The sequence below is a fragment of the Petaurus breviceps genome, unplaced genomic scaffold, assembly GCF_028583685.1.
Source record: "Petaurus breviceps papuanus isolate PSGF00001 unplaced genomic scaffold, PetGlider_PUasm1.0 90750, whole genome shotgun sequence".
In the NCBI taxonomy this organism is placed as follows: domain Eukaryota; kingdom Metazoa; phylum Chordata; class Mammalia; order Diprotodontia; family Petauridae; genus Petaurus; species Petaurus breviceps.
In genome coordinates, this window is record NW_027187335.1 from 212,101 (window position 1) to 232,353 (window position 20,253).

Below are 20,253 nucleotides of genomic sequence, written 5' to 3' on the forward strand. Positions count from 1 at the left end.
TGTGTGTGTGTGTGTGTGTGTGTGTGTGTGTGTGTGTGTGTGTGTGTGTATAGCACCATGAGACTACCTTGGATCTAAGCCACTCTATAGTAGATGATGTCATGTGCTTATCATTACCCTTTTGCCAACTGGGCCAAAAGGAAATGCATTATTAGATGAAAGTCAGCCAAAGTATGGTTGCCTCTTAGCTTAGCCTGGCTCAGAACTTGTGAATTCCAAATGGTGTGAACATAGTATAGTACAGTAGAAAGTAATGACTCTGGAATCAGAGGACCTAGGTTTAAATCTTGTTTCTGACAATACTTGTGTGACCCTGGACATGTCACTTAGTTTCTCTTGGCCTCAGTTTCCTCATTATAAAATGAAGGGGTTGGACTAGATATTCTAGAAGTATGATCCAACTTTGAATTTTCTTTCACTTCTGTGAGGCCAACTCATCAATAATTCTAGTAGCAAGACATTTCTTCCTTTCCTCCAATCAAATACATTTTAGCATATATTTATTCCTATTATACAGATTGAACAAGTTTTTAAACTATGATGTCTCACACAAAGGATTGAACCTATACAGTCCTGAGTGACTGAACTTGAATTGGTTCATTTTTTAAACTTAAATTCTTGGAGTTTTTTTTTTCCAGAAATGAGCTCATTGGAGGTTAAGCATCCCATCAAATAGATTTCTGGAAAACCATAAGCCCAAGGTATTTGCCTCCATTTGTTCAACAACAGTGAATTGACAATTCGCTATGTATTAACTACTCATTGCTCATTGTGTTGTGTTCTTTGGAGTGGTAGTGGTGGTGATGAACCACTGTAGTTTCATCACCGTAAGGAGCTCTTCTTGAAGAGCTACCAGTGTAGATAAGCACTTTATTTATTATATTATTATATTATAGGGGGTTTTTTGGTTTGATTATTTTTTTTAACACTGGGTTTCTTTATTTTGTTCAAGCTAGAAATACATCAAGGAGTTCCTCCAGGGCCAAGTCCCACTTCTGATTAGCATGGGAATTCTCCATTTCTGACCTGGCAGAATTACTTCTATTTAGGACCCAACCAGTTTAGCCCACAGAATTTCAGAACTTTATCGGGTGGGTAGGTGGTATTCTAGAACAGTGGAGAGGGTTGGCTTCAGAATAAGAAAGAAGGGCTATATGAGATACAAAAATGAAAGACAAGAGTTTCTGCTCACAAGAAGCTTACAGTCTAATGGAAGGATTCCTCTCCCCCCCCCCCAAAGGAACTATAGTACAAGATAGAACATGTGAATTGTCTGTTCAGAGGAATTAGGGAACATTTCATGGAGGTTATGGCATTTGAGCTGATCCTTGAAGGAGAAGAAGAAGATGCCAGAAAGGTGATGGACTTAAAATGTGTAATAAAAGATATATTTCTAGACATGGCCAATATGGGAATTTGTTTTGCTAGATTATATTTGTTATGAGTATTATAGTTTTCATTTTAAAAAATGTTCAGTGGGGGGCAGACTGTGAAAGGGAGAGAATAAATGCTTATGAAAATAAATTTTAAAAGAAAAAAAGATAAACAAGACTGTAATAGGCAGAGATAGATAAGAGGAGAAAGGAATAGCATAGAACCTGGAAAGCCTAGGTTGTGTTTAGAGAACAGTCCATTGACCTGTTTGACTGGAGCATATAGGAGGAAAAGATGATAAAGCTATAATCATAAAGGTCTTTGGATGCCAAGCTAAGGAAATTAGGTTTAATTCAGTAAGAAATATTCTACAGTTTTTGAGCAGTTCTGACATGATGAGCAAGATATTTGGCATGTGTTCAGGAAGGACTGGAGGAAGGAAACACTTAAGGCAGAGAGAATGTTTAGAAAACTATTACAAAATGAAATAATGTGGACCTGAATTAGGATGGTGGAACTGAGATAAGAGAAGAATAAATGGATGAGACATTGTAGAGAATTTAAAATTATTTTAAAAATTGTAGAGGTAGAAGTAACATGAATTGGCAAATTATTTGGATGTGAAAGGAGAGAATAACTGAAGTCTTGTGCCTTAGAGAATATATAGTGGTGCCATGAATAGAAATGGAGAAATCAGAAAAGAGTTGATTTGAGTAGCAAGATAAATTCAGATTTGGACACATTGAATCTGAAATATTATCTACTTGGGAATGCCCAGTAAGTGGTTGAAAATTCAGGACTAGAGTTTAAGAAAATGGGGTGGCAGCTGATGAATATGGAATGGTATATGGAATGGTGGTTGATGGCCAAGACAGGCAGACCCAGAAGGTGAAGGGATAGATCTTTTGGTAATTGACTGCATTTAGAAGAAAAGAAAAGGAAGAGCAAAATAAAAGGAAACATCCTATCCGAGAGCTTGGATGGAGGAGAATAATGCAGTTTCGTAGGATCAAAGGAAGGAGTTAATTTTAAGGAGGAATTGAGATGTATTTGAAGTGATAGTTGTAATTTGCTTTTCTTAACCATCTGACCTGATGACTTAATGACTTTTTTGTTGTTTTTGCTTTAGCTGCTTTGCTGTGGATTAGTCCATTATCCTCACTGAAGGGGTTGTTTGTTAAAAAAAAAAAAATTGTACTTAGATTTAAGAGGTTTTGTTTTTAAGTATAAAAAGCTCAAATGAATTTTATTTTCAGAAATAGAAATAACATTTGTGTAAGTCTAGCTCAAATCCTTGTGTGATTTAAATATCAGGGAAGCTATCTATAATATAGTGCTTTTGTCTTTCCTCCACTTTTTGCCTTTCACTTGTTTGACTCTTGAAAGTCTCTATTAGTTTAGTTCAATAGGATAAATCCTAGACCCGAAATTAAGAACACTTAGGTAATCAATTGCTTAGTCTTTCTAAATTCCAGGTACCTAATCTGTGAGATGGTTGGGGTCATGGGGGGATGGGAGTAGGAGGTGGGAGGAAATGAGTGGAGAATTAATAGCTAATAATAGATTGTAAAGCACTTTGCCAATATAAAATGCTGTCAATACTAAATAATAGTTTTAGTTTAGGAAGATAGGCTCTATTAACAGAACAGAAATAAGGGATGGGAGCAAAGGGCAGTGCTGCCTTGTACCTTGATACAATGTACAAATCAGAAGCACCGCCATTGATCTTCATTGACCTGTGGCTTCTCAACCCAGGAATTTGGCTCCCCTCCCTAACTCTCTAAGTACTTCCCTCACCCACTCAGTCTGGGGGAGGCACCTCCCCAGTCTCCTGACAAAAACAAACAGGAACTGCTGTTCAGCAAAGCCAGCTTGATAACAAAGAAGATTCTTCCTCTATTATCAGAACTTTATCTTTTCATATCTCTTACAATCTGTGCTTAGCAAGAAAAAGGGGTTTGAGCAGTTAGGAAATAACAAAGAACTCATAGTTCATAAAAAATAGGCAAGGAGATATTTGGAATAGTTGAACATACCTTTGGCTTGACGTGGCCTTTTGACTTGCTGACTAAATCACTAGCGAGTCAGAACACCGGAAAAGTGATTGCAACAAATGACTAATAACCTCGCAAACTGGTGTGTGGTGCACTTATGTTTAAACTTGAAAAGTTAACATTATGAGTATATTCATATACATACATGTGTAAACTTGAGAAGTTAGAAATATTGTATATTTAAACTCAGGAAAACATGGATGGGGAACCATTAGCCATTTATCAAATCATCTTTCCTGTATTTTGACCCATTATAGATTTGATCAACAAGCTAGAAAAACAGTTCTAACATTTGAAGGTGACCAACCACTCCAAGCCAAAGGTACATTCAACTATTTCAATGCTTTTGATGACTTTCAAATTTGTCCTTAAAACAAAGACCCATGTTGGTAGCATCAAGTATTTTTCTGGTAATGTTATGGGCTACAAAACATGAAACACCAGTCTCCAAATCATTTAAGTTGCAAGTCACTCAGAGGCCAATGCAAAGATTCATGGTGGGTGTGAATACACTGCAGCATATTAACAATGAAAAACTGTGATCATGGTTCATCATTGCATCAGAGTTTTAAAGTCTTTCAGAGTTATTATCATTGTATAAAGTTGCTCTCTTAGCTTTTGTTCATACTGCTTCAATTCATATTAGTTTTCCCAGGTTTCTCTGAAACTGTCCACTCCATTTTTTTTCCAATTTATTTATTTATTTTTAGTTTTCAATATTCATTTCCACAAGATTTTGAGTTACAAATTTTCTCCCCATCTTTCCCCTACCCCCACCCTAAGATAGCAAGTCTACTGAATAGCTTGAATTGTTTTTTAACATTTGTTTTTAAAACTTTGATTTCCAGATTCTTTTTCTTCTTCCCTTCTCACCCCACCCCCCACTGGGAAGACAAGCAATTCAATATAGGTTGTACATGTGTAGTTACACAAAACGTTTCCATAGTAGTTTTATTGTGAAAGACTAACTGTATTTCCCTCCATCCTATCCCAACCTCACTTATTCCTTTGACACTGTCCCTTTTCAAAAGTGTTTGCTTCTAACTACCCTCTCCCCCAATCTGCCCTCCCTTCTATCATCTCCCCTCTTATCCCTCTTCCCCCTACTTTCCTGTAGGGTAAGATATCTAATTGAGTGTGTATGCTATTCCCTCCTTAAGCCAAATTCAATAAGAATAAGGTTGACCTATTCCCTTTCACCTTCCTGCTCTTCCCCTCCTTTGTAACAGTTTTCTCTTGCCTCTTTTATATGAGATAATTTACCCTATTCTATCTCTCCCTTTCTCCTTCTCCCAATATATTCCTCTCTCACCTCTTAATTTTATTTTTTAGATATCATCCCTTCATATTCATCTGATCCTGTGCCCTCTGTCTATGTATACATGTACAAACATATACACATACTCACATATATATACACATAAACGCTCCTATACATACATACATACATATGTATGTATACATATATATTCCCTTCAACTATCCTCATTATGAAAAAAGTCTCATGAGTTACAATTATCGTTTTTCCATGTAGGAATGTAAATAGTTCAACTTTAGTAAGTTCCTTATCATTTCTTTTCCCTGTTTACCTTCTCATGCTTCTTGTATTTGAAAGTCAAATTTTCTGTTAAGCTCTGGTTTTTTCATCAAGAGTGCTTAAAAGTCCTCTATTTCATTGAATGACCATATTTTCCCCTGAAGCATTATACTCAAGTTTTTCTGGGTAGGTGATTCTTGGTTTTAATCCCAGCTTCTTTGACCTCTGGAATATCATATTCCAAGTTCTCTGATCCCTTAATGTAGAAGCTGCTTGGTCTTGTGTTATCTTGATTGTGTTTCCACAATACTCAAATTGTTTCTTCCTGACTGTAATATTTTCTCCTTGACCTGGGAACTCTGGAATTTGGTTATAGGAGTTTTCTTTTGGGGATCTTTCTCAAGAAGCAATTGGTGATTCTTTCCATTTCTATTTTGCCCTCTAGTTCTAGAATATCAAGGCAATTTTCCTTGAGTATTTCTTGAAGGATGATTTCTAGGCTCTTTTTTTGATCATGGCTTTCAGGTAGTCCAATAATTTTTAAAAGATCTCTCCTGGATCTATTTTTCAGGTCAGTGGTTTTTCCAATGAGATATGTCACATTGACTTCTATTTTTTCATTTGTTTGGATCTGTTTTATAGTATCTTGATTTCTCATAAAGTCATTAGCTTCCATTTGCTTCAATCTAATTTTGAAGGAATTATTCTCTTCAGTGAGTTTTTGAAATTTCTTTTCCATCTGGCAAATTTGGCTTTTTAAGGCACTCTCCTCATTGACTTTTTGGGCCTCTTTTGCCATTTGAGTTAGTCTATTTTTTAAGGTATTATTTTCTTCATTAAGAAAGAGTTTCATGATTTTCTTGTATCATTCTCATTTCTCTTCCCAATTTTTCCTCCACTTCTCTTACTTGATTTTCAAAATCCTTCTTGAGCTCCTCTATGGCCTGTGACAAATTCATAATTTTCTTAGAAGCTTTTGATGCAGGAGTTTTGACTTTGTTGTCTTCTTCTGGTTCTGTGTTTTGGTCCTCTTTGTCCCCAGCAAAGGATTCTATAGTCTGATTGCACTTCCTTTGTTTGCTCATCTTGCCAGCCAATTATTTCACTTTTGAGCTCTTTGCCACCGTAGAACTCTGCTTCCAGAGTGGAGAGAGCTGTGTCCCAAATTGCTGGGGTTTTCACAGTTGTCAGAGCTGTATTCAGAGCTATGAGAAGGATGCACTCTCTATATCCAACACAAGCTCTGGCACACTGGCGTTCCTTACCCCAGGACTACCACCCAAGACTGCAACCCAGATTCAAACAGGTCAAAGCAAGAGCAATTACCCTCTGAATGGTTGCTTGATCCCCCTATGATCTGCAGGCCAGGAGCTCTGGAGGCAGCAATGCTGTGCTGCTGTCTCAGCCTCTTGCCCTGGGGGCAGGGGATGGACTGTGCTCTTCTCTCACCCTTGATCAACAGGATTCCCCACTGACCTTTTACTTTCTCTTTGGCATTTATGGGTTGAGAAGTCTGGAAACTGCCACAGCTGCTGGTGATTCACTCTCTTGAAGTCTGCTCTGGCCTGTCTGGGCCGCTGGTCAGGACATCCCTGGTCTGGGCCCATGTGGCTCACATGAGACTGTGCTAGGCTCCCGGTCTGGTGCGATAGACCCTTCCTGTCAGCCTGCCAGGCTACCTTCAACAGAAGATTTGTTCTCTCTGTCACTTTGTGGGTTCTGGTTCTGTAGCTCTAAAATTTGTTTAGTCATTTTTTTTACAGGTATTGGAGGTGGTTGGAGTGGGAACTCAAGCAAGTTTCTGCTTTTACTCAGCCATCTTGGCTCCACCCCCACTCCATCATTTGTTATAACAAAATAGTATTGCATTACGTTCATAGGCCATAGTTTATTCAGTCATTTCCCAACTGATGGGCATCCCCTCTTTTTCCAATTATTTGCTACTACAAAAAAAGCTGCTATAAATATTTTTATACATATGGGCCCTTTTCCTCTTTCTTTGATCTCTTTGGCGATGTTGTCCTAATAGTAGTATCTCTTAGTCAAATAATATGCACAGTTTAGTAGCTTGGGGCTAGTTCTAAATTCCTTTCCAGAATAACTGGACTAATTCACAGTTCTATTTACCTATTTTCCTTTTGTCCATCTTTGCCAATCTGATGGGTGTGAGATAGAACCTCAGGGTTTCTTTAATTTTTGTTTTCCTAAGTATTAATGCTTCAGAACATTTTTATATGACTATTGATAGTTTGAATTTCTTCCCTTTTAAAAAATGCTTGTTCATGTCCTTTGACCATATTGGGAAATGGCTCCTGAATCAGTTCTTGATACATCTTGGATATTAGACCTTTATCTTAGAAGCTTGCTATAGAACCACCCCCCACCCCCACACCCAGTTAGCTGTTTCCCATATAATTTTAACTAATTTGTTTTTGCTTGTGCAAAAACTTTATAATTTTGTATTACCAGAATTGTCTATTTTATTTTCTGTGATCCTTTCTCACTTTCCATTGTTTGTTCATGAATTCTTCCCATAGCTATGGATCTGAAAGTCAATTTCTTCCTGGCTTTTCTAATTTACTTGTGATGTCACCTTTTATGTCTAATTCACATATCCATTTGGAGCTTTTCTTGTTATAGAATGTGAAATGTTGGTCTATGTGTAATTTCTGCCAGACAACTTTCCAGGTTTCTTAGCAATTTTAGTCAGCTAGAGGGTCCCCAGTAATTGGTGCTTTGTGTTTATCAAACACTAATAATGCAACTGTGTTTCTTTGCTTCTGTATATTTGTAGCAGCAAGCACCCCAAGTGCCCGTCCTCAGGGTTTGCCGCCCATACAGGTTCTTGGATCTGCTTTGATAAAGGAAAGCAACTCAAAATGGGTTAACAAGCTTACTTTAATCAGTCAGACATATATCGTTTACCTTGTTCAGGGGAAAAAGGTCAGCACCCCAAACTTCAAAGCATACAGGCAGAATTATCAAGACATTAACAGATCAAGTAGACAGATTTCCAAACTGTCCAACCATTGCATCCATACCCAGTCAACATTTGGGTTTCCACATCTGGGTTTTTCAAAGCTGGGGGACTCTCAACAACGGCTTCCCAGAATTCAGATCAAATCACAGAACACTTCTCAAAGTGAGTCCCCAAAACAAAGCTACACATCAGGGCTTATATAGCCTTCTCCTGGCTCAGAGAATGTAACAACCTTCTGGACCCACTGGCCAATCAAGAAGTATCTACTGAAAAACAAGCCTCCCACCCCAGGCTTCAGGTGCACTTTAGCCTAGGGGCAGGGAAGATCTTCCAAATTTGCATTCCCATTACAATATTGTGTACCTAATCCATTCCACTGATCAACCTTTGTATTTTGTTTTGAGGAGGTAGAATATTTTTAATATAGTATCTTAACATTCATTTTTTAAAATTTGGAGTTCCTAATTCTTTCCTTCTCTCTAGCCATTTCTCCACCAGAAGGGAAGCAATTTTATATCAGTTATACATGTGAAGTCATACACAACATATTTTTCATGTTAGCCATATTGAAAAAAAAGCAAGTAAGTGAAAAATCATGCTTTAGTCAGAGTTCATCAGTTCTCTCTCTGGTTGTGGTTAGTATTTTTCATTGTGAGTCCTTTGGAATTGTCTTGAATCATTATATTGATTAGAGTAGCTAAGTCTTTTACAACTAATCAGCATTACTATATTGCTGTTACCATGTACAATGTTTTCAAGGTTCTGCTCACTATACTTTGAACCAGTTCATATAAATCTTCCCAGATTTTTCTGAAACCGTTCTATTTATCATTTCTTATATATCATCATTTTCAGTAGTATTCCTTTATAATCATCTACCACATCTTGTGTAGCCATTCCCTAATCGATGAGCATTCCCTCATTTACAGTTCTTTGCCACCACAAAAGAGAACTGCCATAAATATTTTTTAACATATAAGTTCTTTTCTTTTTCCTTTATCTCTTTGGGAGACCTTTCTATTTTTTTAACCAGTACCAAATAGTTTTAATATTTTATTTTTAAAGAACAACCACAAATAATACTAGAGATTTCTATCTCTAAAAATTTCAAAATCCCCATTCTTTTTATGAGAGACTATGATGGAAGGACAAATCCATAAAACTTAAGTGTTTCAGGGATATTTGCAAATACAGTACATCTGGTTAAGTGTGGAAGCCCAATTAACTGTCTCCTTATGGTAAGAGTGGTTGAACTTTGTGCCTCAAGAGGACCCAGCCCAAAGACTTCTTTGAGAAAAAGTATAGAATTTGTGTTAATGCTGGCAGTGCCACCTGTCTGTTCCTGGGTGTGACTTCAGGGCCCCAACCTTTAACATTAGCACTTAGGAACAATGTCCAACCAGATGAGGGGCCTCAAGATGAGCTTCCTTTTCAGATAGAGCTCAGGGAGAGAAATGGATTCATTACTCATCTACCTGGAAAAGTTATACCTGGTTAGGCATCACGACTTGGATCACCATGTAGTACCTTAGCTGGTGGAAGGTTTCTTGTATAAATTGCTAGGGGCTTTTCCCAGATCTTCATGGTCCTAAGAACTTGGCAGCTTAGTTCAGAGCCATCCTTCCACAGAGACCTAACATAAATATGGTAGAATTGGATGGATTTGCTTCTGAATGTTGTTAAGCTAAATAGGACACAGTCTTGGCTGACCTGAGAAAATACCTATGTCTGTTTGGGAACATATTTGGATACTTATTCTGTCCCAGGTAGCCTAGATTTTTTTTTTACTTTATCTGCTTTCAAAGTTGTCTTACCTGGTTTCTCAGCTGATTTCAAAACAAACACAGACTGGTAGCTCTTCCTACCTCTCCCTATTCACTTCCTCCTTGATTGAGGGAATTTAGCTTTCTCTTAGAACCTGTGTCATCCCTATGGACAACCCAAAGAAAGGAGCCTGGTGAAGTATTGGGCAGCAAAAAAAATTGAAGAGGAATGGTTTTGTGGCAAAACTTGGGCACTTTGTCTATGAAGAAGGATAATGAACTAAAAAAACTTAAATAGCAAACAAAGCCTCAGAGAGGAAGAGACTTGGCGGCAGGAGCTAGGGGTACAGGTTGTAGTCTTAACTGTACTACAGACTAGAATCCATTAGCACTGACAGGACTACAACTTAGCTGCCCCCTGATTTCAGGATATATCTTGATCTTTCTAACTCCAGACTACTTACCCGGAAAGTATCTCGGAGCACAGCTTCTGGGTCAGGCTGCCTTTGTTGTGGCTAGGAGAACAGATGAGAGAGAGAAATTCAGGGTGGGGTGGGTAGCTCAGGCTAATAGATAGAAAAGGCAGTAAGGCATGAGTGAGCCCTAGAGGAAGATTAATTCAAGTTTGCTTAGGACCAAGATAGGCTTATAAGGAATACTGGGGACAAACCGGGATAGGACAAATTAATGAATACCTTGCACACATCTTCCTTCCCCATTCACCTCCCCTCAACAACAGTAGGAAAAGATATTGAATCTAGAATCTAGAATCTAGAAATCATGATTATAGAGATTCTTAACCTTTTTGGGTCATAGACTTCTCTGGCAACAGTCCAGTAAAACCTATGAACCCTTCTGAGAATGTTTTAAATGCATAAAATAAAATATATAGGATTACAAAGGAAACCAATTACATTGAATTACAGTTACAAAATATATTTTTAAAAGTTCACAGATCTCCTGTTAAGAACCCCAGTTCTAGTCTAACTGCCATTTAGCTGGCAGTTTGACTATAGGTATTTTCACCTCTTAGGATTTCAGTTTCCTCATCTGTAAAAATAGGGTGTTGGCCTAGATGATCTCTAGGGCCCCTCCTAGCTCTGTAGATTTTTTTTTATGATTCTATAATAATTGGTTTTAGGGTTACTGAGCCCAGTTCTGTTAGCTCTGTCCCATTGTCTTCCAGAAGATGATGTGGTAAGTGAGCTTCAGTGGTTTATTCAACAATACTTGTTGAGTGCCTACTGTGTGCAAGGCCTCGAAATATGCCCATTGTATCCCATCTTCTATTTTGTTACCCTACTCCTTATTTGGCTATGGCAAGTATCTGGATTTATCAAATTGTACAGAAATCCTGATAGCCCCAAACCCCAAATTTTCTTCTGTCTTAACTGCCAGGTGGCTTGAGGTTATATTCCCTCTACTACATTTTATAAATTGGAAAAATGAAAATAGCAACCTACTAAGGGGCAGGTGCAGTACTAGGATTAACTCCCAGAGTTTATTAATATAAATTTTAATGTAACAAGTGTAGGCTACAGCAGTTTACTGACTGCAGTATAGACTTTTCCGTGACTTCCAGATGGTGTACCAGGTAGACCAAGTATTGGCCTTTTTAAGCAAAAGGCAAAGTGATATGCCTGGACCTTGATCAGTTTTCCTATTTGTTGTTCAAAGCTGTTTTTTATTGGGACAGAGTTTGTTTTTCTTCTCTCCTGCTGTAGAACTTATACTTTATGGTTTTGGTGTATCTTGCTAGATGATAGAAGGCAAGCATCTCTAAGTTTAGGTAATGGAAGTTTAAAGTGGTGACAATACAAAATCTGAGAAGAGAAAAATAAAAGAGTGCCTTTGATAAAAAGCCAGTGTTTGTGATTATAGCAGAATAACTGTAGTAGGCAGTAAAGTTACCTATCCAAGGCCCACACTGTCTAAATCAGAGAACTGTGAGATTATTGCAAGGAATGAGGGAGAGAAGGACAAGACATTGGAGTATCCCTTCTAAGAGCATGTCTGGAGAGGGGACTGTAAGATCAAAATAAGATCAGCATTAGGGTTGGGGCTTAGCTGAGCCCAGGAGTACCCTTTGTGAGGAGGTACCAAGATCACATGATAAGAAGAAATTGGCAGGCTAACTGGAAGAACTTGTTTAGTGGGGTTTAAGAGGGGTGAACCCAGTTGGGAAGTGACCATACCTAGTTAGATGTCCTGGATAGGGTCTTGTGGATTATATGCATTCACTGTATACAGTGATAATGTTGGGTATGGAAGGAGGAAAACTGAGTGGTTGTTTTAAGTAACAGGAAAAGGTTTTATGGAGGCAGGTACATGGGCCACTAAGAAGAAGAGGACAGAAAATGAGTCAAAGGAGCAACCTAACAAATCAAGAGAACAAACCTGAGACTGAGCAGAACAAAGGGAAAATATAGTATTTGAGTAGTTATACAGGCTGTCTGAGCTGTATGTGAGCCAGATCCATCCCATTGCTACGAAGTTGAGCCCCTCTTAACTTGCCTGTTCTGACAAGCCCTGGACATTGGTGGGTTCCTAGGCTTTCTGGACTTTAAATGACCTATCAGGTGAATCTTTAACCCGTAGAGTTCCAAATGCGCCTAGTCTTTGAAAATGGAAAGGTATTTTTGGCCCCTAATCTGCTGTGATCACTAGAGCCCATTCTGCCAACTTCACTTCCCCCTCTCATTTTTCTTGGCTCTGTTCTGGTGTCATTGGGAGGACAGATTGCCCAATGTGGAAATTGTTTGTATCTTCGTTATTTTATTTAGAGACCTTGGGGCACAAGGAAGCAAAAATACTTGTTTTTTTTTCCTTCCTGGGAGTTCTTTTCATTGCCTCATGTTCCCTGTAGCTAAGGGCCAAGTAGCTACTTTGTTCTTGCTATAAAGGGCCTTCCACCACCGATGCTGTGATTCTTGTTTGAGTAGTTTTTGTAGTCAAATCTAAAGTATCAGCAGGTGGATTTCTATCTCTTGTGAATTATTTGTGTCAAATTTTAAATTCTTGCCAAAACACATATATAGATTATTGGAAGTTGATTGTCTTCCAGAGTAGTTTGCCTTTCTTACTGTACAACCACACAAGAAGGGCAAACAACCTCCTGAGTATACCATTTTACTTTTGAACAACTCTACCCATTTTTTCATGTTCAGCCAAAATGTACCTGCCTGTGACCCATTTGTCCTAGATCTGAGCTTTAGGTGGGTACTTTTTTTACATAAAAATTTGCAAATATTTTTCATAAAACTTATCCCCCAAGTTTCCAAATGTCCTGTGGGGAAGGGCAAAATGTCTCCTTGGTGTCATTCTGAGAAAATTGGACTGAAGAATTGTACTTAGAAAAGAAGTGAAGAAGAGTTGTAATTCTTTAAAGACACAGATCAAGTAATAATAATTCAGGTACTTTGGCTGTGTTGAAGTTGAAGTGTAAAGCAGGAAGTGGTAAAGCAGCTTCCTTTTTGGAGCCCCAGGTGTATTTCATTAGGTCACCAACAGAATTAAGATGCACACCCAGTTCTGCTGCCTGCTAGCTCTGAGCTTCTTCCATCAGGCCAATATTCAAAAGAACCGTTTTCTCACCTCAGCATTCTTACCTCAGCCTACAAGGAGATGAAGCAAACGCTGACTATTCCTTCTTTGTTCCTAGCAAGCCTTGAAAATAGGCATATCTAATGAAGGAACCCCTCACATATTCCTTTGTGCTAAATAAACCCTGCGATATACTTTTCCTCTAATGCTATAGGTTCACTGTTAAGAACAGAGAATTAATTTTATTCTCCAGACATATCGGGTTCCAACTAGGGACTGACTCATCTAGAAGACTCTGCTAGATAAATGTATGAATTGCTCAGAGATGGAGGTAAAGGTCCAAATCCCCTGCTGTAGTCAGTGGATCAGCCTAATCATATTATAAGTTCCCAGTCCCCTTTCTAATCTCTTCTGTCTTTCATTTCCCCATTATACTCTAGCTTTTTGCTGGGGGACATGCCCTTTACACTCTATCCTTACTCCTAGTCATTGGAGTCTAAACCTGAAGCCTAAATGCCCAGTGGCCATTTTCTGTTGGAACAAGCCGTGGCAGGTGTGTTTTACCAGGTTTAGTACCATCTTCCTTGTTTCCCTCAGGGGATCAGCTCAGTAACAGAATCTTGAGGGGGTTCTGCCCTGGCGTCTCTTCACACCCCAAACTCAGCTGACGATCCCAGGCCACAGGGGGCTGATCTATTTTACCACTGAGTCATGTTCCTCACAGAGGAGTTGATTTTCCTTGGGGAATCTCTCTGCTGATACAGTATCACGTCATTACTACCATCAACCTCCCTTCTGTCTCCCTGAGTCAACTTGTTTTCTAGTAGGAGCAAAGATGCTAGCTTTTCTCTAACCCCTAAATGCTGAGGGCAAGGATAAAAGTCCCTTTTTTTCTGTTTTACATTATGAAGATTCAGTGAGAGAAAATTGGGAAACCTCTTTGAAAAAATAAAAAGGACTATCAAAGGCTAGTCTTTATTATCATCTTCATAAACTTGAGAGGTACCCAGAGCCTAGGAATCTTTCTGCTTCTTATACCTTTCTAGAGAGTAGGAGAGAAAGTATAGATGGCTATCTATCTAGTACAATGCCTCCATTTCTTGTTAAGAGCCAGCTCCATATTGTGGATATTTAGGACATAAGACATTTCTAGGTCATACTATGTGTTCAGGTCACCCTGGTGATGGGACTAGGGTGAGGGAAATGTTTAAGGATCTTTTTTCTCCACCAACAAAGCCATCTTCTCTGCTGACTCACTGTCTTAGTTACAACCCAGTGCCATTAGCATACTTCATGAGGTAGGGCCCGGACCCAGTTTCTTATAGCCTAGGAATCCAGGGCAAATGGATTTAGTGAGTTTCTTTGGGACTTGTCCCTCTTAGGAACAAGGAAGGAAACAGTCATTTATTAAGTGCCTATTATGTGCCAGTCACTAACCTAAGCACTTTACCAATATTATCTCATTTGATCCTTATAACAACTCTGATAGATAGGTGCTGTTTTACAGTTTCACGGTTTGTAATAAGAATGTAAATTTTAAAGATCTTCCCTGCCCCTAGGCTAATGTGCACCTGAAGCCTGGGGTGGGAGGCTTGTTTTTCAGTAGATACTTCTTGATTGGCCAGTGAGTCAATAAGGTTGTTACATTCTCTGAGCCAGAAGAAGGCTATATAAGCCCTGATGTGAGGCTTTGTTTTGGGGGCTCACTTTGAGAAGTGTTCTGTGATTTGATCTGGATTCTGGGAAGCCGTTGTCCGGAGCGTCCCCCCCTTTGAAAAACCCAGATGTTGATTTGGTACGGATATAATGGTTGGACAATTTGGAAAGCTGTCTACTTGATCTGTTTCTGTCTTGATAATTCTGCCTGTATACTTTGAAGTTCAGGGTGCTGACCTTTTTCCCCTGAACAAGGTAAACGATATATGTCTGACTGATTAAAGTAAGCTTGTTAACCCATTTTGAGTTGCTTTCCTTTAACAAAGCAGATCCAAGAACCTGTGGTAGCTGCAAACCCTGAGGACGCTTGGGGTGCTTGCCGCTACACGGTTTTGTTTTGTTTTTTACATTTGAGGAAACTGAGGTTAAAGAACTTGCCCAAAGTCACACAGCTAGTAAGTATCTGAGGGTAGTTTTGAATGTAGGTCCATGACTCCAAACCCAGCAAGCATTTTATGCACTGCACCTTCTAGATATCTCTTAGACCTAAAAGACACCGAATTAAAGAACAAGTAACCCGTGCATTGGGTATGCCAGTAGTTCCGCAGGATGGGCAATTGTTTAGAATCCTTCCAGGCAGGTATGTTGGAACCAGGTCAGTTTATTATGAGGACTAGTTACTACTTCATAGATATATAAAGCATATGTCAAGGAAGCTAGGAAAGAGCACAAAAAGATTTGGCAGATGAGAACCTATAGGAGAGAGAACTGTTACAGTGGGTTCCCTAAGACCAGTGGAAAGAGAATCAGATTCCAACACAATTGGGACATTCTGTACATGCTTTATTTGAAAACCAGAGAGAGAAGGCTTAAAGAACAAACAGAATTCTTGATCCAGCAAGCATTGCTTTGCCACTGGCTCCCTATTATTTTTGGTACCTTTCTCCTTTTTTATCTGTTTCCTTTCAAATTCCAGATTCCTTTACCATCAGAATGACAATTCTTTCTATCACTACTATGAAGGATATAAACAAAGTTCCTTCAAGTCTTCAGATGCTCTAATGGCTAGGGCCAACATCAGAAGATTTGAAATTAATGTTTCTTCCTGATGACTGCCAAAGCTTCCCTAAATTGCTTGTCTTTCTGTTCCTGCAGTCCCATCCTCTTTACTTGTGCAATGCCAGTGACGATGACAACCTGGAACCTGGTTTCATAAGTATTGTCAAGCTGGAGAGCCCAAGAAGAGCCCCCCGTCCCTGTCTGTCATTGGCCAGCAAGGTAAAGTAATGACTTACAGGGCAAGAGCCATAACATAAGCAATGTGCTTTGAAGTCTTCTGGTTTTGAGAGGATCATGTGATATATGGTTCTACCCTGGCCTCCTGAAATAATTATCTTCTACTAATTCCATCAGTCACTTTCCACAAGCTTTCCTTTACAAGAATCTATGCTATACTTATCCCATAGTTGGAATTATGAGGTGGCCATTCATTGGCCTGTTTTCCTTTGCCCTTGGAAGGGTCTTCTGAGAAAGATCTCCATATGGTTTCCCTCTATAGATCTGCCAAAGATGAGGCATGATTTCACATTGGAGGTTCCCACTCTCTCCTTGCTTAGAACCATAATCATGATCATCATCGTCGTCATAATTCATATTTATATAACACATATGATTTATACATTATATATTTCTGGAAGCACTATTACCTCTTATCATCTTCATTTCCCTTGTTTAAAAATCTCAGACAGGGTGTCTGGGTGGCGCAGTGAATGGAGCACCAGTCCTGGAGTCAGGAGGACCTGAGTTCAAATCTGGCCTCAGATACTTAACACTTACCAGCCGAGTGACCTTGGGCAAGTGTAATGCCAAGCAAAGGCAACTTCCCAAGGTTCAAAATACCAGCATAGGTGCTCTCCATTTTATTCAGTGAAAAATTAAGAACAGATAGAATCAAAATATGACATCATTCAAAATACAGCATTTACTAGGTGTGATTTAATCAAGTACTACCTGATTTAATCAAGGACTACCCCACCCCAGGACATTACATTCATTTAATCAGTCACAAAGTCCCTCTTCTAAATATTACTCCATCCCTAGGCTGTACATTCATTTAGTCCATCACAAAGCCCCTGTTCTCAAATGGAGATTAGTTTCCAATTATAAGTAAAGTACATTCATTTGTTCAGTCACAGAGCACAAAAAGGTCAAAAGTTCCCCACCCTTGGATCACAACTGAATCTACCCCAGAGTTACAACAAGCTTAAGCACAGCATTTAATACCCAAATGGAGGTCTTTTCTTCATCTTGACCCGAGGCCTTGACCCGAAGTTCTCATCAATCTTTGTTCCTGGGGAGACAAAGCTTAGCAAGGCCACAAGATACATTGCCAGTCTCTTCATTAATTCATTCTCTGTCTGCAGAACAGTCCTAGGACCCCTGAAAACATTAGCAAAACCCTCTTCCAGGATTTCTGTAAACATACAACAAGAAAATCCTTCTTCAGGGCTTTTGAACCAACAGCAAGGTTCCCACACTTCTGCAACAACAGGACTGTCTTTCACTAGTGGACAAATCTGGCAAAACAACATCAAAACAGACAGACAAGTACCAGCATAATAGCCATGTCTCCTCAGTCCTTGGCAGCTCTGGATGACAGCTCTCAAAAGTCCTGGGCAATTCAAAGTGGCCCTCAGCAATCCTCTCAGTCTCTCTCTGCCTCCAAAGGTGCTGCTTCCAAAAAGTTCTTCTGCCTCTCTCTTTTATTGTGTCTTTCTAAATTTACATCACCAGCTCCTCCCAATTCAGCCCTCTCTTTTCACATCAACAAGTCCATCCCACAAGTGGGATTAACAAGCTCTGGGTTTTAACACAATCAAACCAAAAACCAAGCCAATACAGGGGGATCTTTATATTCCATTACTATCACAGAAAGTCACTTAACCCCTATTTCCCTGACTTCCCCCCTCCAAAAAGAGAAAAAAAATCTCAGACTGTAATTAGAAAACATTTTTTAGCACCTGCTACATTCAGGGCACCACAGGGGATACAAAAGCGTATATAAAACATAGTCCCTGTCCTACAGAAGCTTATAATCTAATAAGTGAAATGATAAAATTATATAAATCCCAAAAGCAAATAGTACACAACAAGAACTATGTGTTTAGTATAAAGTACTATAATAATTCAGAAGAAAAGATTGATTCCCAATGGGGTTTTATAAACCTTTCAGAATCAAAGTGGACTCCATGACCTGCCCAAGCCTGCCCCAGCCCAGCCTAGCCCTGATGAGTGGCCAGGAGGGTCTACTGTGGGATCTAGGATTCTGTTTTTTAGGTTATATCTTCCTGTCCAATGGTCTGTGAAGGCTCAAAGTACATTATAGAGGAATAACTGAGGCCAAGAGATATGGTACCTTGTGGCAAAAGTGACATAAGCAGGGCAGGTTGGGCAGAATCATAGGGTAAAAAGGAAATAATATCATTTTGGTAGAGTGCTAGGAACTATTGGGTCTGCTTAGTTTTCCTATTTGGAGAAGTAGGGTGAAGGCCATATGCTTCTTTAGGAATGTAGGAGTTTTCCACTTTTGCATTTACAAAGAAGCAAGGGAACTGGTCCAGCAGCCTTGAAAAGGGTTCAGTGCTGCTCCTTGGTCTGGTCACTTAGTATTGCTGGGGGTTGCTAAGCAATTTTCTTTGCCACTCTTGGGGGGCTTGCTACTTCTTTTTTTTATTTAATTTTTTTGAGAGGGGAAGGTAGGGCAATTGGGGTTAAGTGACTTGGTCAAGGTCACATGGCTATTTTTTTGTATTAAGTGTCTGAGGTCATATTTGAACTCAGGTCCTCCTGACTCCAGGGCCAGTGCTCTACTCACTGTGCCACCTAGCTGCCCCGACTGGCTACTTATTGTGCTTTTCCTGGAGAAGCTATCTCTATCGCTAGTGTCTGAAAACAATCATCCTTCAACCCAAGGACTTGTCTATGAACCTATATTTTAATTTTTTAACTCTAATTCCCATAATTCTTCCTTGGAGGATTCACCCTTGCCCTTCTCCTCTCATACCCCTACCTCTCTGAGATTTTTAATGACTTCATTCTAGCACCAGTTCCCTTCAGAAAAAAACCAAGGAGATTGCTTGGACTTCTTGGAGGATGTGAAAATTGATGGCTTTGCACATCCACAAATACCAGTCACTTGCTGCCATCTATCACCAAATCTGGCATTTTTCCTCAAACCTGGGCCAGGAGAATCCACTACCTGAAAGTCCTGTTTGTTTTTGCCTGTTGGCAAATATCCTAGGCTCTTTGATCATTTTTTACTACTTTGTAATTATGGGCTGTAATGGGCTGGGACGTTTGAACGTTGCAATAATTACTTTCCACTGTTCCTTACCCCAACCCTTCAAAGAGATGGGTGGGGATGGTAAGGAGATCTTTAGAAGACTGCCTTCCCCTTTGTGCTGTGCTATCCTGGTACCTCCATCTACTATCTAGTCCATACAATCTGGATGGAATCTCATATTGTCTTTCCTAGATCAGACCATGTTCATTATTTCTGTTTCCTAGATGGTGAAACTAGAGTAGAGGTGAAGATGATAGGAAATGCAGGACTCAGGAATCTTGTTTCCTATACCTATAAGATGATTCCTCAAACCTTTTTATTCCTGGGTAGTCAAAAGGAAGACAGAAACCTGGGCAGGTGTAGAGTTTGTGTCCTCCCCAACCCCTTTAATATGCCCTAGAGTCATACTGTTCCTAATGTAATTTCCCATTTTCCCCTAGCTACTGGTCCTTGGTCCACTCCAGATACCCCATTCTTCGATCCCTTAGGTCTGATTAGACCCTTGGACTGATCTGAGTTTAGTTTTGGAGTCACAGACAACTGAAAAGGGAAGTGGCCAAGAATACCTATGCAATCTCCTTCCTAGGAAGGTTTTGAAAACTATAGACCTTCCTTTTTTCAAGGATAGCTAAGTGCCTGGGGGCACAGGACTGATCTAAACAACCTCTTGCACTCTGATTCTATAACATTCTGTGACTTTCCAAGCAATTGACTTTTTGAGCTTTTGTCTTAGAACTGGGACAGGCCACAGGCTACTTAGCCCTGTCTTGGGAGGAATGAATGGGTGAGATTTAGAAGATTGCTCTTGCCCTTATACTCTTTCTTGTCACAGAGGGTATTGCCTTGGTATCTCCTTCCCCTTCCCCCCAGGCTCCCTTGCCCAGAGGCTGCTGGCACTAAGGGGCCCCCCTCAGGGGAGAGGGAAGCCTGGTGGAGCCTGCCTGGCAAGAGACCTGCCCTGACAGGCTCTTCCTGGGACACAGAGATCAAAGAACTGGAAGAAA

The 20,253-nt window shown here is 39.6% G+C and overlaps 1 protein-coding gene across 4 annotated transcripts in view; it reads left to right on the forward strand.

Moving 5' to 3' along the window:
- The window catches only part of RNF43 (ring finger protein 43), a 95,037-nt gene that overhangs the window by 65,621 nt on the left and 9,163 nt on the right, over positions 1-20,253 (forward strand). For 3 of the 4 annotated variants that reach the window (XM_069067418.1, XM_069067417.1, XM_069067415.1), the window contains one exon: positions 16,063-16,185. The exons of the other annotated variant lie outside the window; for it this stretch is intronic. In XM_069067418.1, the coding sequence (XP_068923519.1) occupies positions 16,063-16,185 (123 nt within the window). The remainder of the gene's footprint in view (positions 1-16,062; positions 16,186-20,253) is intronic. 4 annotated transcript variants of the gene reach the window in all.